At 33.1% G+C, this 19,381-nt stretch overlaps 1 protein-coding gene across 3 annotated transcripts in view; it reads right to left on the bottom strand.

The window, feature by feature from the left end:
* The window catches only part of LOC125048745 (adenylate cyclase type 2-like), a 136,884-nt gene that overhangs the window by 103,004 nt on the left and 14,499 nt on the right, over positions 1 to 19,381 (bottom strand). The window contains exon 1 of one of the 3 annotated variants that reach the window (XM_047647599.1): positions 5,688 to 5,839. The exons of the other annotated variants lie outside the window; for them this stretch is intronic. Within the exon in view, the coding sequence (XP_047503555.1) occupies positions 5,688 to 5,718 (31 nt within the window). The 5' untranslated portion in view covers positions 5,719 to 5,839. Of the gene's footprint in view, positions 1 to 5,687; positions 5,840 to 19,381 lie in introns of those variants that run through there. 3 annotated transcript variants of the gene reach the window in all.

A 19,381-nucleotide genomic window follows, 5' to 3' on the forward strand; every position in this document is an offset into this window, starting at 1 on the left:
TAACCGGTACTATCTACCAGACGCCAACTTAAATCTTTAATCAGTGCCTGTGCACTAGAACCCCACAGCCTAACAGTCTCTACTCCAAAGGGAACAAAATCGAAGTTGGAGGAAGGACTGATATTTGAGCCGTTTCTTATGTTTCGCCTGCTCTGCGGCCGCGCCAACTTTTTTGCTTGTCCGAGGGAATATTACTGAATTATATTATTATTAATACGGAGTTATTTTTGTATTAAATAAAAGGTAATAATCTTTGTTATAACTTCCTAATTCAAAATTATCTAAGCTAAAAATAATAATAAAGAAAACACTAAAACAAACTTAAAATGTTTGGTTATTGTGGCAGAGTGGATACTATTATTTAAAGCTGAAACTGAATCAAACAAAGTCAATATTTTTTCTGATACAACGGTAATATTTTTTTTCTTCCTACAATAAAGTTCAAAGAAGAGAGTACTTTACATGAATTACAATATAGCCTATACAATAATAATGGCTCATAAATAATATTATGTTGACTTAATTTTCTACAATACTAGTGAATAGCTTAAACATTTCACAATTCTGCACATTTTGTACTGTACTATTGTAAACGTTGTTGTATTTGTGTTCTAAAAAAGAAACGGTTCGTTTTAACAACGCTGCTATTTCGCAGACCGAATACAATATTCAAGACCCTGTTAGGTTTAGCATTTTCAAGAGACAACTCTTTTTATTTGTACTATATCTGGTGGAGTTAGTAAAAACAGCATCTAAGAATAGTGTTATTCCTAATCCAATGCAAACAAAGAAGACAGAGATATTTGAATATTTAATAATTCTTTGTGACAGGATAAAAACGCGTTTTTTTTTTTTTAATTATTTGTAATTGGCTTTCGCAACCCAATACATTCAATTAATTACATTCAATTGCATCGCCATTCAGGAATCCGTGAGATTAGCTATTTAGTTTGTTTTATTTTTGTATTACTTGAGATTAAGGTATCTATATTTTTTTTACATAACATTTGGTTATGCACTTCTTGCACTTTACTCGTCATATTTTTTTTTTAGTTTTTCTCTTACTAGGGTTGCCTGGAAGAGATCGCTAGTTAGCGATAAGGCCGCTCGTTGCATCTCTTATAACTTTTATGTATTGTGTTATTTGTGTTTTTTTATGCAACGAAGTGTGAATAAATAAATAATTAATTAATTTAAATATGAACACGAAAACGTTATTTGAAATATATATTTCAAAATAAGAACTTCCATGTTTATTGTAGGTATATTTATCGTATGGAACTTCCAGTTAAAACCAATTACATACTCAAACTCAAAATAACTTTATTTATACAGGTTACCAAGTACACTTATGAACATCAACAGAAAAGATGTTAAATTTACTCTGAATTTACATTTAATACCAGCTAGGAAGTCAAGGGCGTAGAGTAGGCAAGAAAAAACTCTCCGCCACTCTTTTTAATCGCCAAGTTTTGAGTAATTCAAACTGTTTAAACTGCAACAAATGAATCCTAAAAGGATAAGGATCATTTAACTAATCGTCAAATTTATAAAAAGCTTTATTGAATAATTTACGTATTTAGAGTTTTGAATTTATTCAATGATAATTCTTTATTTTTTTTGGAAGTTACTTGTAAATACGAATACAATTTCCATAAGGAAAATTAACCCATACTCAGACTTTCAGAGTTATGATAATTGAAACATTTTTTATTCAATTTAATATAGATAGACCGTTTACTTTGATCAATTCTTTCAAAGGCGTAGTTACAAACCTTAAGTGTACTAAAATACAAATCTTTCCTCTTTATCAAGTAGTAGTATATTAATTTTGATTTTAATTAATTAAATAGAAAATGCTAAGTCTTTATCCGTAGCTTTATCATCTCTCTTACACAATTACCATCTTAAGTATAGGCGATTAAGGATAATAATGTGGGTAATTATGAAAAGGTCCATGGATGTAAAATTGAAGCAAGTATACTAACAAAGATCTCAAGTATATCTTGAAAACATGAGGGTCGATTATCCGTCGTATACATTTTATTATAACGTTAAGAAGTTTTTTTTTCATTGAAGTATTTCCGAACCAATTCGACTTAAGGTCGATTTACATCAAACGAGCGAATGCTCATTCTATCCCCACTACATCAAATTCTTCTAGTGTAAACAGGCGTAGAGCATTCTTTCGTTGTTCTTAGTGCGTTCGCAAAGATTCTATAGAATACGAGGCATGCCTTTTAAGTTTTGTCGTTTGCAGAAAAAAACACAACTAGAACCTTATAGTACTTTTTATTGTTTTTCAAAGTATTCACCACGTAGCTTAATACACTTTTCCATTCGCTTAAACCAGTTATTATAACATTAATTCCACTCTAAAGTGGAGGTGTTCAAAATGGCTGACTTGAAAGCGTCGACTGCTTCTTCTCCGGACTGGAACCTTTGACCACGAAGACTTTTCTTAATTTTTTGAAATGTAAAGAAATCGTTAGGGCTTAGGTCAGGACTGTATGGAGGATGGTCAAGAATTTCTACTTTTTCCTGCTTCAAATACTGAATTGTTTGACGAGCGCTGTGTGAGCTTGCGTTGTCGTGGTGCAGGGTGATGCGCCGCTTTAAGTTAGATTTTAGAAGTTTGGCGATGACTTGTGGTAAACAAACTGTGGTATACCACTCTGCGTTAACTGTTCTACGATCTTCAAGTGCAATAGTCGCAACATGGCCGGTTTTTCTAACGAACGTGGCCACCATCTTCTTTGAAGTGCTTCGAGAACGAACGAGTTTAGTCGGCTTTGGCTCGTCTTAAAAGACCCAGATTGTAGATTGTTGTATGGAATCAGGATCGTAGGCATAGATCCAAGATTCGGCATCACTGATGATGTCGTAGACGTGATTTGACTCTCTTCGGTTGAACCTTTGCAGAGTTTTCTTACACCATCTGACGCGGGCCGCCTTGTGATCGTCGGAAAGCAGATGCGGTATCCAACGGCAAACTAGCTTTCTCACACCAAGCATTTCATGCAAGATCTTCTGAATGGTTGTCCCTGAGATGCCTAATAAAGCCTCTATCTCTCGATACGTCACATGACAATCTTCGAGAATTAGTTGTCTCACAACAATGATGTTTTCTTCAGTGAAGGCGGATTTTGGGCGTCCTTCGGTAGATTGGTCACTAACACTAGTATGTCCAGGCTGGAATTCTAAATACCAGCGTTCGACAGTCCGCAGACATAGGGCTTCATCACTGAACACAGATATTAGCTCTTCAAAACACTAAAGCCGTGTCAGTCCTCTTCTGAAGTTGTAGAAAATTATTGTACGAACATTTTTCTAAGAATGATTCATTTTCGTACGTAACTTGACAGATTCAAATCGACGCTGTGACTAAACAATAGCATTAATCCTAATACTTTAAACTGTTTTGAGATTCAAAATGTAAACACATTCGAATATAGTACAGGTCCAAATTCAAAGTTGCGGGGAAACATGGAAACGACAGAACTTAAAAGGCATGCCTCGTATTCTAAGAATGCTCGTTCGCTTGATGTAAACGGCGCAAGAGCGCGCGAACAGTTGCTTAGAGCGTTCTAGCGTGTTCGGACGTGCTCGCGCCACTGAGCGGTCTTTTCAAAGCGTTCTTGTGTTCTAGCGATTGTTTACGTATCTTATCGATTAAATTATGGAATACATTCTACAAAAGTTTTGGAATTGTCCACTTTCTTCTTGTTTTCGCATATCCGTCATTGTTTCACCTACATTATCCAGTGTCCTTCGATGCATTAAATTTGTAACCCACCAACGTCTCTTCCTTCTTTTATTTTTGAGTTTTCGCGACAAAATAATAAAAGCAGCACTTGCAATAATGATATCGCTGTCAGAGTCAGACATAACGAAGCACTACCAATACTAACCACAGAATTGACACGAATGAGCAAAGAACATTCGATCTAGCTTTTGTTTACACTAAAAGATTACGAAAGAATGCTCTTGTTCTAGCTCTAGCTCTATGTTCGTTTGATGTAAATCGATACCTCTAGCTTTTGTTTACACTAAAAGATTACGAAAGAATGCTCTTGTTCTAGCTCTAGCTCTATGTTCGTTTGATGTAAATCGATACCTCTAGCTTTCGTTTACACTAAAAGATTACGAAAGAATGATCTTGTTCTAGCTCTAGCTCTATGTTCGTTTGATGTAAATCGATACCTCTAGCTTTCGTTTACACTAAAAGATTACGAAAGAATGATCTTGTTCTAGCTCTAGCTCTATGTTCGTTTGATGTAAATCGATACCTCTAGCTTTCGTTTACACTAAAAGATTACGAAAGAATGCTCTTGTTCTAGCTCTAGCTCTATGTTCGTTTGATGTAAATCGATACCTCTAGCTTTCGTTTACACTAAAAGATTACGAAAGAATGCTCTTGTTCTAGCTCTAGCTCTATGTTCGTTTGATGTAAATCGATACCTCTAGCTTTCGTTTACACTAAAAGATTACGAAAGAATGATCTTGTTCTAGCTCTAGCTCTATGTTCGTTTGATGTAAATCGATACCTCTAGCTTTCGTTTACACTAAAAGATTACGAAAGAATGCTCTTGTTCTAGCTCTAGCTCTATGTTCGTTTGATGTAAATCGATACCTCTAGCTTTCGTTTACACTAAAAGATTACGAAAGAATGCTCTTGTTCTAGCTCTAGCTCTATGTTCGTTTGATGTAAATCGATACCTCTAGCTTTCGTTTACACTAAAAGATTACGAAAGAATGCTCTTGTTCTAGCTCTAGCTCTATGTTCGTTTGATGTAAATCGATACCTCTAGCTTTCGTTTACACTAAAAGATTACGAAAGAATGCTCTTGTTCTAGCTCTAGCTCTATGTTCGTTTGATGTAAATCGACCTTTAGGTTCCTTCAAGAAAAGAGCGTACCAATTATGAAAATTCTGCACTCGCGAGCCCTCTGGCATTGAGAGTGTCCATGGGCGGGGGTATCGCTTAATATCAGGTTAGCCTCCTGCACGTTTGCCCCCTGTTCTATATAAAACAATATAGCTGATCCTCTTGATTTGCTCAGAAACGTTATTAGTAATAATTAAATATTGTACTTCAATCAATGTCACGATTATTGTAGCTTTTTACGGGTAAAGGAATGTTTAGCACTGCAAGTAGTTAAAAAATGTTATTGAAAACACCATACAAAATAAATTCCTTCCTACAATTTCTTCGTGCATTTCTTAATTAAATTTCACCATATAATATAATGCTTATGTAATAAATAAAGTAAATTAAAAAAAAATAAGCTTATGTAAAAAAATACTCTTTATTCATGGAAATTGTTTATAAACGAAACTTAATTTGTTTGTGTTTTTATTTGACATAAAGCAGATAATATAATGTTCGTCAACATAATATATTGTTTTAATTATTACTAATATAACAAAAAAAACTACTAGGTTATCTTATTATTTCTATAATTTATGTAATCAATAATATTTATCTGCATGTGTAATGTTCTCAGTGTTTCAAAAAGTTCATGAAATGAGAATCCAAATGTACTTGTCACGCAATACAATATTGTAATTCAACAAAAAACCACATTAAATTGTATACAAATGGGTTTTAAAAGTTAAAAATGGCCCCTTATTTGCCCTAATTGTTAAATCGTTTCGACTGATCAAGGACTTACTTAAAATCTTACCTTGAACAATATCATCCTCATTTTCATTCATTATGCTAAAATTATACAGAATCCATTCGACATTAAATAAAACCCCACATTTTAATGAAACAAACTTTTCTTATACTTTAACTGCGCGAAATTTTGGAGGGAAAATTCGTAACCACCGACACAACTTTCCTCCTTGACAGTTCGACGCGTACTGATTTCCCGTTTTCCAATTTCGAAGTTTGCAATTTTCATCGCCAAAGGAATTGTTTCGTATACGACATTCTTGGATAGTGATGTGGAATTTTAACATCACCTAGATACTTCAAGTACTGTCTATGGCTATCAGAATGTATTTAAAAGAATTATTATTCGTGAATTAGTTTTACAATAAGTTTCATTTATTTAACTTACCACGTTTAGTTGAAACATTTGATGGTAAAGGATCTACCAATTTGTATCATTCCTTTGAATTATTCCCGGATTTAAAAGAGGCTTTAATTTAAAATAAGTAGATGCAGATTGTTTTTATATGTAATGTTTTCTTTGAATACATTTTCTTAATAAAAATTAGACCTTTACTAAAAATACAATACCTTTAATAAGTTTGTGGGTGTCACTTACATTGGTTACCATAACATCAAATCTTGGCCTTGTCCTATAAATTATATTCAAAGGCTTTTGCTTTGATTGTGGTTCTTGAAACACTCACCACAATTCGGAATAACTTTTTTAATCACGTAATAAAATGATCATGAATATTTTTAATTCGCGCGTGTATTTTAAGCAAGCCTTTATTTTTACTATAAAGCTTAGACTTGATTTTCCTAAAATTACTTAATTATACTTTAGTTGACGTTTTATAATAGAGCCATCCTTTGGCTGATAAGGTTTTTTAATCAACATACAAAGAATCTAACTTTTACATCAACTGCAACAACCACCAATTTTTTTATTACTTAGAAAAATACTTACTTCGTAACACAGCTTCGGATACAAAGTGTAAACTAAGTCCTTTACTTATTTATACTAAGCCCAATAGTGATATCTCTAAATTTTACATTAAACATTTATGTAATACAAAACCACCTAGGATAAGCTTCTGACTCGAGCTGAATGTGAACGAAGTCTTAAATAACAAAGTGCTTTTCACGTATGAACCTAGTGTAGGCATTTTAAAGTTGCATGTTCATTTAAAACTATTTGGGACGCCAAATTTGTATTCTTTGTTCTATATCCTACTAATATTATAAACGCAAAAGTTTTTAAGCATGGATGGATGTTTGTTACTCTTTCACTAAATGGATTTAATTAAACTTTACAATAATATGCAGTGTTGGCCTAGTGGCTTCAGCGGGCGACTCTCATACCTGAGATCGTAGGTTTGATCCCCGACTGTGCACCAATGGACTTTCTTTCTATGTGCGCATTTAACATTTGCTCGAACGGTGAAGGGAAACATCGTGAGGAAACCGACATGTCTTAGACCCAAAGAGTAGCCGGCGTGTCAGGCACTGGAGGCTGATCACTTACTTGCCTGATTAGATTTAAAAATGATCATGAAGCAGATTCAGAAATCTGAGGGCAAGATCTAAAGAGGTTGTACCGCCACTGATTTATCACGTCCTGCGCAGACGAAGTCGCGGGCACTAGCTTATTATCACGTAAATTAAAAATAATCTTCACAGTACCAGTTGGCATTCAAAACCCTGCTTTGCAGAATTTTTTTTCCTTTATATGTATTTCACAATTGCCCGTACGGTGAGTGAGGGTAACTATCGTTAGAATATCTCAGACACAAAAATCGACGACATGTGTGAGGATAAAAGAAAATAATAATCTAATTTGAGGCAATACCCATAGAACAGTCACCGAATTATTCCTTTTTAAAGAAAAATAACCATTAATATAAAATGATATGCATTAAAACTACAAAATCAAATCTCAGAATTTTTTCACATTATTTAACAGAAAATATACAATATCTGGACTCCACGTTTATTTCAGAGTCTAATTATTTAAATTTATAAAGTGACCGTTCTTGTATTACGCTTTATTGAAAAAATAAACTAATCATTAAAAAAACTACTTAAAATGGATGATGGTGGAGCTGGTAGACATGCTTATACGAATTTTGTGTCTTTAAAATAGGACAGGTCAGAAAGCACGAGCTACCAATGATGGTGTATATCGAGAGAATAGAATAAATGAGAGAGGTATGGGTATGGTATAAGGATCGTAGCTACCTATTCTTTTATGCCTACCCAAATAATAGGCGAGACTTAAATAAATAAATAAAATATGTAAAAATAAACAAAATATGTAGGTAATTAATAATTAACACGTTTAATAAATTCTATTGAATTCGTCTTCGATGGCAACATTTTTATTCAAAATAAAAATGGTTGAGATATACTAAGACAAGCAGGCATAGATATATATAAAAGTCTAAGCGAAAAGCTTTTATAAAAACATTCCTTTCTTTCAATTCCATCATATCTGAATTAAAAATTTAACAAAAGAAATATGCAACTGTTTAACGAGAGAGATAAAACGAATGAAAGAAATAATTGTTGTATCATAGTTGAAGTTTATCGTTTGCTACGACTATTCACATCTCTTTGATCTAAGAAAGCTTGATTAAAAATAGAATTACTAAATGTATTTAATTACCAACAGTATTTATAAAAATACATACAAATGATTTAGAGACAATATAAGAACAATTGTCGCATACAATCCTCTAAATTTGGCCGCAATTTTTTCTGTTGTTTAATTTTCTATATCAGCCCTGCGATTCTGTAACTCACTTTTCGAACTCACACAGCTGTTTTCGCATCGGCGGTCGCTCTCAAATCAGTCGTGAAGCAGTCATTTCATGATTTGGCATTCTGAAAAGGTAGGAGCTTGTAGTTTATTGTTTAGTTACTGCGAAAACCGCTGTGTGAGTTCGAAAAGTGAGTTACAGAATCGCAGGGCAGGTCATTACTCTGTGCCTGACATGTCAACTAAGATATATAAATTTCCTTGAGATAGTTTCATACACTATCCAAACTTTCGTACATAGGAATTCAAATTGGTTTCTAGCCGGAGTTCAACCCAAGACGCAAGGATCGTGCCTCTACTGTATCGATTTATTATAATAACCGTATGTTTTACAGTTATTATTAAAAAAAAAAATATTTTGTTTTAATTTGTTTACTTTTTAGTAAGTATCTATCTATGAAAGGTATCAGTTTCCTTCCTAGGTAATTGTATACGTCCATGTAATAAAGGAATCTTTCGGAAGTGCTATTAAGTTCTTGAATTCTTAATATGTACTTCGTATTAGAAAACAAAGAAGTATATATGAAAGCTTATATAGTCCTAACGCCAGACAGAAACAAACTCAAAGTAACGAGTTTCGAAACTTTGTCTATTTATCTGTCTATATGACGCCAAAGGTTTTAAAACTTTAAGACATTATCGCGGATATCTGTAATGATCATTACTGTAGCTAAGACTTTGTGGGTAAAAGTTATCAGCTAATTAAAACATGAAATAATAAAGAATATATTTTAGCAGAAATGTGTTCATTTATAGTATTAATATTTGGCGGTATTAAAAACAATATTTTTATTCGTGTTCGTATTGAGTCATTTATATGTTAGTTATGAAAAAGTTATGAAAAAGGAATTATTAGCTTTTACATTCGTTTTTCGAATGACGCTTATTTTTCCGGAAACGCACCTGCGACCGTTCTAATTTTGGAGGTGTTCAGAGACGGTAAGCAAAAACGTAAATTAATCAATAAAGCTTTTTATACGATTATTTAAATGGTCCTAATCCTTAGGATTGATTGCTCCAGTTCAAACAATTTGTATGACTCAAAACTTGGCGATTAAAAAGAGTGGCGGAGAGTTTCTTGCCAGTTCTTCTTGCCCGCTCGCCCTTGACTTGCAAATTGGTAGTAAATTTAGAATCAATTTAACATCTTTTCTGTTGACGTTTATAAGTGTACTTTGTTACCTATATGAATGAAGTTTTTATATGAGTTTGAGTTAAAATCTAGCAGTCCAACTGCTCATTTTTTAGCCCAGCAGATTTGACGTTGGGACTCTCTGATATAGTGGTTGGTTATTACTCAGAAAACCTGTTAAAGACGAGATGCATACTGATATACTTTTATACAGCCAATTCCGTACATTCTTTCTATCTTATAGCGTAAACACAATTTGACAGACAGAGACGAAAGATTACTATAATAGAGTTCCATCAGACTGATTTAGTTTTTATGAATATGTGTCTGTAGCGGTGATGTCGCAAACTTGGAAGTACTACAAAAAATCAATATTTAAATCGTAATTGCTATCCAAAGTCATTATCCTTAAACATTCTAAGCGTAAACTTCTTTAAACTTTTAATATTTGCGGAGCAACTGATATGTAATTCAACAAATAAATTAACGTAATTCTTTGAGAAAATAACGTATCAAACCGAAATAATTAGCATCAGGCCATTAGTAATGTAAAACCATACAAAAGGTATCGTAAACATTCTCAACTCCTTATAACTAAATGTTACGCTTCGCACATAGATGCTTTTTGGATATTCCATCACACAGCTCGTCCTTTGTAGGCAATTCGTTTAGGATGTCAGCCATTAAGTTGTGGAATACGCTCCCGGACTCCTACCTACTAGGATTGGCTACCTCTCTTAACTCATTTAAGAATCTACTACATAAACACTTCATAACCAATCGCAACTTTTGTCATTCATGTATTTTCTTATTATTTTGTATTGCATTGTATTGTATGAACCGCTTTTAATTAAATTATATTAATAACTTTTTTATAGTTATTATAGATTAAGTTTTGTTATTATATAATTTGTGACTTGTAATTTTATTTTTGTTGATTTGATTATGCACTTTACCCTTTATATTTATTTTTAAGTTTTTCCTTACTCGAGTTGCCTGATAATGCCGCCCGTAGCAACCCAAATAATTTTGTTTTTATTTTAATGTAACGAAGGTTAACAACCTACAGATGATAAAGACATAAGTTCATAATTTATCTATGTCAGGTGTTCAGTTCAGACTCGCGAGGATTTAGGCAACGAATCCATTGTTTGATTAATTTACTGTCAGACCACATGGGGTTGTTTCATTCGAAATGTTTGTGTGTAAGCAGTTCACTTAGGAATTGTAATATTAAATGTAATAAAGTGCTTTAAATTAGTATCTATTTATATTTATAACAGGATAAACACTACTTATCCAGAGCTAGCTTATTCGGTAGTGGGCTGATCAATTTAAAAAAAACATTGTCTATCTGATACTTAATCCGCTATTTAAATCTAAATTTGTAAAATTTATTTTTACCATAATTGTCTTGTATTTTAGAATAGATAGCTTGTAACATATACTGTAGATATAGCATTACATATGATGTGGTAAACTTTAATAAATAAATAACCATTAGCCATCACCAAACACTAATTTTGACTTATTGATGACTTTGGATATAGGCCAGGCAACGGGATGTTTTGAAAGTTTTAGTGAGGCCAATGCTGCATCCATTTGCAATCATCCTCGACGTATCGACATACATCCTAAACCTCACAGTCTTCTTTCTAAGGTTTAATAACCTCTGCATGCCTTAGAAATTCGATCGTGTCCGCAAATTACGGTTAAAAAACTCGCCCGGTACCGTACAACCCTAAAAAAACAGAGAACAATTTAAAGGTAAAAAAAATTGCACTCCGATCGGACATCGAACTCTCACCTAGAATACAACCGCTGGGCTACGAGGCAAACTCAACTTCTATAAGTAAGGTAAGTAGGTGATAAGTCGTCTCTGTGCCTGACACTTTCTGTTGACTTTTGACTCAGAAGTTTCCTCGCGGTTTCGTTCTTCATCTACTTCCGCACATTGATAGAAATATATTTTGGCACTGTCGGGGTGCGAATACACGACCTCAGAGTCGAGGGCCATAAACTAACAGTGTTCAGAAAGCATAAAAGCAAATTTATTTATTTTTCAATCTTGTGTTAAAATAGCATTCAATATATAACCAAAATCACTGACGCAAGAAACAGCTTATTTAAATCAATTGCCCAAATACCTAATTATTATTTTTATATATACCATGCGTGGTCAATAAAATCCTTACAATAAGCATCTCACATGACGTGTAATAAGGTGAACTAATGAATTCTTACGCTCACGCAAATTTTATTGTAATCGCTGACAGTCTAATAAAATACAATAACATGTGTAAATGCCAAGACAGCCGAACATCTAACCTAAACCAATTTAACGCCAACGTTTCGTAGTAAATTAACGAAACCGCATTTTATGTTATATACTGAGGATAGACGTATAAATTAGTCAGCATCGTCAAATAATTATATATATAACATAGCTAACTAATTTTCTAGGATATAACGGAATAGTTAAGAAGGTATATATAACCTTGGTTGTAGATAGTATCATTAGTCACTTAGAGCGCTAATAAATAACTTTTGAAACCGATTTCAATAATCCAAAAAGATAAATTACCTTACGAAGTAATTAATTTGAATAAGGGGCCTAGTAAGCCGGCATTAGTTTTGCATATTTTTTTATTGTGACATAAATGTAAAACTTTGTAGATATTAATGTCTTCTATTAAAGTGTAGTACATCACTTTGTTGTATTAGTCAATAGTTTCTCATATCAGAAGCAAAGGAAGTGAAACTCAGCGTTATGATTTATGTAAATATTTCTATTTAAAAACTCATAAATTATAAAATAATAATAATATTCGAGACCACAAAATTATTAGTTCCAATAAATTGATAAAAATAACAAGGTTTTTTCGCTATGGTAAATCTATATTTTATAATAAAGTTAAACCGTGCACACTGCCACATACTTTTCTTGGACGGTAAAAGCGTAGCAGTCATGGATTTTAGTATTGCCACTAAATACAAATTAACCATTATAAGGGGAATTGAAGTCATGCAGGCCAACTTAATAATTTATTGAAATGTCTTAATAACACAATGTATACTAATATCTAGAAAATACAGTTCTAGGCTTAAATAAATGTGACACAAACTTAGGAACAACTGATATGATAGGTTTTGTTACTATTAATATAATATATTTTAAGATACCTAGCAATCAGAACCGTTCGATAATTAAAACTGTGCCATTGTAATTAATAAAGCAAGGAATAAAAATAAGTAGTAAAATTGTTTATTGTACGCACCAAAATGGCGACGGTACTACCAATTTCCGCCGCCAGCCAAGAAAAGTTTGTGGCACTGTACATTACAAGATTTAACATATATATAAATATTGCAAAAGATTACCAAAAAGCCGGTATCAAAAGCTTACCTCACTTGTATGTCAACTAGGACCCGTGTCACTCATTTTCCGCTTTTTTCAGAAAACGATCTGAATTTGACAGAGAAGGTTAGAGAGCGCTTCAGCTTTTTAATATTCAAGGGGTATTGGTAGTAATTTGTTGGAAATGGTATTTGCTGTACTTAAAGTTGGCTATAAACATTAAGACTTTATGTGAGGTACGATGTAGGTGAGGAAATAAAAACGTACACTTTGTAAATGTTGTTTAAAGAAGAATTTTATGAATACTTTAAGAAACATATAAACAGATGCAATAAGAATTGCCAAAGTAAAATTAATATCATCGTTATTTACTTTGTAGTCTCTACGGCCCATGTCGTATATGTGGAATTCGTTGTGAACGTCGGTATGAACCAATTTTATCAATGCATATCGATTTTATAATTAATTGGAAAAATTTATCTGAGATTTTGATGACTATAAATACTTAGATTATAAATACTAATATATAACCGAAAATATGCGGTTTTAATATTACTGTTACTTATTACGACTATAGTCATTATCATATTATTTAGGCCGGCAACGCACATGCGAGCCCTCTGGCATTGAGTGTTCATGGGCGGCACTATCACTTAACATCAGGTGAGCCCCCTGTTCTATAAAAAAATCTGCACCTTGCAGTTTCAACCATGTAAAAAGGTTGTAGCGCCACTGATTTTATAAGTACATACATTTAAATAGATTTTAGAGGTATTCATTGTCTAGATTTTTTCATGATGCATTGTTATGCGTTCAAAGGTTACCAACCAGTATTCATCGACGTCCAGCAAACTAGAAACAATCTAGCTATACGATAGATAATGAATTTTTGTGAAATTCAATCTATAGTCATTCTTTATTGCCTTGGCTAATTTGTTTAATATAATTGAATTGAATATTATTTTAACTATTACTGAAAGAGACTTCATAAAGATAAGATTATAAATAAAGTAGTTATTTTTGACGCAAAATTTCGTTCAGCCCACGTGAGATTTAGAAGCATTGTAATATATACGTGACGTGGGAGTAAATCCTTTTTTATTAATTCAAACAAATTTTCCCAACATTTTATAAAAGCGAAGCTCGTCACTCTCTGCGCCTTCATCTTGACCAAATTCAATAAAATTATAATACTACTTATTAGCGTCTGTTAGAATCGTTCTTTCAGAGTTATTCAAGACACCGTTCATGTTCTTTGGAGGAAGGATAAAATTGGGCAAACTAATTTGTAAGTCTTGTTCATATTTATACAAATGTAGAACTTTCGATTTCCGAGACTTTGAGGGAGGGAAAAAGGAAGATATGTTAGGAATTAAATGAATTTAATTGTCATTAAAAGTGTCGAAAATTCATACGGATTATTAATTCATTTCTTCGATAATAAAAACATTACGATAAATGTATAAATGTGATATTTTAATTTACAATTCGTAATTTAAGACAAATACATTCTTTTGCATAAAATATAAAATACTAATATTTCATAAATTCTCTTTACGATATTTTTATTTTAAAATAGAATTTCTATAAGGTCCTTCTCACTCTCTTCCAATCGGTCTCAATCGCTCTCGACCTTTTCTTCGACAAACAGCTGCAATAAAAGCATCTTCGTGACGGTAATATTATTATTATTGCTTTTTATCCGTAAAAAATTTGAACCTAATGCGCGTAAAGAAGTTTCACTTCAAAAATATGTTTATTCGTTTGACAAGAATTCATTATAATGTGTAAGATTTGGGAAACCTTATAAGTAGAAAAATACCTTGTTCCCAGCTCTTCCATAACAAACTTCATGCTAAATTCCATAAAATATATCGTATATATATTATTTAATTACATCTTTTTTGATTATTTTATTTTTTCAACTGTTTTCAACACGCACGCATGAGCGCACGAGTAAGTGTGTGGGTGCATGTGAGTGAGTGAGTGAGTGAATAAAATGTGACTTGTGAGTGAATGAAACTACTTATTAGGTCCCAGGCGCATCTCTAACACTTCGTAATGTGTGTTCATAAGCCAGTGCTTTAATAGCATTTATCGAGATGTCATTTAAACGATCAATATTTGTCTCCGCCCATACTAACATACTAACTACTAAACAATAAAGCAGTAAATATCAGATAGAAGAAAACATTTAATTGCGAAATTAATGCTAGGAGATAGTATAAATCATATTAGTGCGGCATCGGTCACCAGCAAGCATGACTGGTCAAAATTATTACACGAACAATGGTTAGATTAAGATAAGTTATTTAATATCCTAAAAAGGGTCAATTAAAACTATTTGGCTTGTTATAGTTGCGTGCTATCAACGAACTGGAGTAATTATACTTACGAATATGGAACAATAGTCAATTAGTTTGATAGCGATGACGTATTGCTCATTCCTTGTAGGTACGGTGCGCTGACAATAATTTATATGGATTAAAGAACCTGGAGATTACTTATTAGGTCACTAATAAGCCAAACATTATCCTACCATACTAGATCTATATATATTTACGATAAAAAACTCATACAAAAAGATCGCTAACTACTTCCTAAGCTTATTTTAAAAAAAAACCTTTTAAACGGCTGGACTGATTTGAATGATTTTTATGTATGGGTTTGTGTGACGCTCTGGATGGTTTAGACACACAAATAAGCCCAGCAGATGGCGCTGCAGTCAGCACTATCATACTTTATTTAATATACTAATCGTTTGAAATATCATGCGATAAACAAACACTAACGGTATTAAAAGACAGACACAAATTGTGTCACCTCCATTTTGTCACGTAATAAAGATCTGAGCTAATTTATTTTAACTATCGTTATATTTATCTCGATTAACGACCTCGGCGTTATCCGAAAGCGTGATTTGAAGTCGTAAAAATGCTTCATTAAAGCCAGGGAAATGGCATGTAAAAATTAATACATCTAAGGGTACGGGACGTGTCGACAAATCACAGTGATGACCTTGCTATCTTCGTACCTTTGGAGGCACTTAAATTAAAGTAAAGTAAAGTAAAAAATTAAATTAATCACATAGGTCACATAATATACACTTATGACATGTCAGTAAAGAAATACATATTAATGTTTCTAATTTCACATTTACTGCCAGTTCTCAAATCAAGGGCGTAGAACGGGAGAGAAGAACTGGCAATAAACTCTCCGCCACTCTTTTTAATCGCCATTTTATTGTTTTACAAAATGTTTGTAAGGAGCTGCAACCATTACACCATGTCCCATGTGACATTTTAAGTAATTAATAATAATAACATAAATTAAAAACAAAGATTTGTCCTCTATCAGCAGGAGGCATGGTGAAATAGGAGCACGCACTTAGATTCTCGTTAGAACACGCAAACACCTAGTCGAAATATCCAACATCACCGCATACACGAATTCAAGTACGACCAGTCACCACAAGCAGCACCCGTTCACGAGCATGACGCATGGCCAGCCGTCGGCCCCCTCGCCATATTTTAGGGAGAGAGACTTACTTCTGCGCACGACTTCTTTGTTATACCAGATGCATGTAGAGGTATTCCCGAACTGATATGACTTAGCCTTCAAGAAAAGAGCGTACCATCTTTGAAGCCGACAACCTTTGTAAGACGCTTTATCGTTTGGCAACCGCCTCGTAAAAAAACTTGTGATTTTTTTGCGTCAGGTTTATCGAGAATGTAAAATATAAAAAACGATACATTAAACTAAGAACTTTATATCAATAGCAAACGACTTAATGTACAAAACAATATGTTTTATTCTCGCCTATTACACCGTATAAATATAATTGGAGCATTCGAATATCCGCGTCTATCTATAGACCGGCTGTCCACTGTCATCCGTATATCTTGGACAAGTTCGAGGTCGTTATGATACTATTTTATTCATGCACATCGATTTTATAATTACTTGGTAAAGCTTTTCTGTATTGATTATATGTGATTTCTATGATTATTTCCTTCTACATAGATAAGTTAATTCTTAACAAATTATACAAACCAAAATATGCTGCCTATTTTTAACTTTTTGTAGGTCACAATTTTTTTTACAATCCAGTATATATTAAGACTGTACCATTTTAAGCCATTAATGAGATTTGTATAGAGCCAAATACTTAATTTATTAATATTTAACTGTACGATATAAGTAATATGTGTAATTATTTTCCGTCTTAAAATCTTATTATGAAAAGCGATATATAAATATACTTGCGTTAAAATAAATATTCTATACTTTCTTCTGCGGACTAGTGAACTGGAAACTCCCGGTGGGGTCTTCCCTGAGAAATACGACCTCCAACTATTCAAAGTTAGAGTGTACTGCTCACTCAAAGGCCGACAACGCACCCACTAAAAAAGGGTATCTACGGGCGGCAATGACTGCCCTTTATGGGCGTCCCGTAGGCTCGTTTGCGCCCATATCATATAATATATAACATATACAATCTAGCCTTACCTAAGCACTAGTAATTAATGTCTTACGTAATCACTAATAAGGATATTTAAGAAAGTGTATAATAACATTACTAACAGTCTCTATAAGGGAAGATACTCTGTTCTTGTGTTACTTACCACTGCTCAGCACTTTAGATTAAATAGAAATATCATTAACTATCAAAATTAAGGTCATATTATATCACAAGTCTCAATGACAAATCATATTTATTTTAAACGATTAAAACTCATAAACTATCTAACATCCGGACATGAAAATTTCAACCGCGTTATTAAAATAAATTAAACATCAAATTATCAAGGATACATAATTCATCTGGTGATGTAATGGTAATGGAGTATAAGGAGATAGCGTAGACACATCACAGGTGATCCAATCGTAAATATTTAAATATAGAATTTGTTTTTCTGGCACACCTCCGTCACAGTTAATGTTTAATTTACTGATTGACGATATCTTCTTTAGTCGATTTCTTTATTACTGAAGGTCGTGTTGGTGTTGTTGATCGGTCCAGTGAGCAGAGGATCGGCCTCTGGGTTTCTTGCCTTTTAATCTACCAGTCACCACAAGCTTCTCCAAGTTATCAGGATCAGCGCACGACCCTTTGATCCTGAAGAATGACGGGTTGTGTCAGAATTGACAGTTTATTACTTTCATATTCGCTGTATTTATTTGCAGCCCAAGCTTTTTACGTGTATTCTTACTCATATATTTATTTTTATTACCACCTCCGTGCCTCAATGTCCACGCAGTAAAAGGACTTTGATTCCCTGAAAATAGTTTCTGGTTTGTACGCACTGATAACCTAGTTGTAACGAAAATTGTTAGAAAAAGTGTACGGACTCTCAACCTCGAATGGGGTATGTCCCATGTAATGCATAAGTTATCTGTGTCAAAACGATGACCTGCGTAAAATAGTTAAAAAAAAAATTTATATCGAAGAATCAATGAATAGGTCAATATTATTTTACTATTAAAATAACCACACATATTTACTAAAATAAAATCATTTAGTTTATTATATTTTCACAACTAAACACTTGTTCATCTGCCTGGATATAATATTATAAACTTCCAACTTTAGTCATTAACCGCTCTGTATTTGTTAAGCATATAATTACAGTGAAATAAAACGGCACGTCACAATAGAGTATCTCGGAATAAAAAGGGCTTAAATATATTTAAATCAGATACTTCTACATTTAAACACGTTTCTATTTTAATCTTCTTTTAGGTATCTGTGTGCCCTTTTTTGGCAAAGTCCTCCTCCAAATCCCGCCATTCCTCTCTGCACTGTGCCACTATCTGCCATGTACCACCAGCTGTTTCTTTAATTTGTTCTATCCACCTTCTAAGATGTCTTCCTCTTTTTCGTTCGCTGTATCTTGGGCACCAGTTTCGTACTTCTTTGCTCCACTTTTCTGTTCGTCTTTAGTTTATTTATTTTCAGTTGTTTTTCCTTAAGCTGTATTCTTTATTTTGTCTATTCTTTTCGTTCCATCGATCTTTGACTCACCAGTAGCTTTGTATGCTGAAGAAGACGCATAAGTTTGAGATGTTAGTACAGATAGTATACAAGTATTGAAGGGCTTTTTATTACCATGCTCATTTATTGATTATTAAAACAAATAGTTCTGAATTTTGCGACTAGCCTAATTTGCATGCCAGATAAAGTTGTAGCCTTCTTTACTGTTAAAACCCATACCAACATTTTGGTGGATAATTGGTTCATCTAACCAGGGGCCCATAAGGATCATAATCCATCCCTGCATATTTACATACGTTCTCGCAAACATTGCATGTCGAAGTTGGCTTTTAGCCTCAAGATAATCTAGTACGACGTGTTAATTAATATAGTGCTATTGTTAATTGAAATACTAGGAGGTAATAAAATGTAATATC

The sequence above is a fragment of the Pieris napi genome, chromosome 4, assembly GCF_905475465.1.
Source record: "Pieris napi chromosome 4, ilPieNapi1.2, whole genome shotgun sequence".
NCBI classification, from domain to species: Eukaryota; Metazoa; Arthropoda; class Insecta; order Lepidoptera; family Pieridae; genus Pieris; species Pieris napi.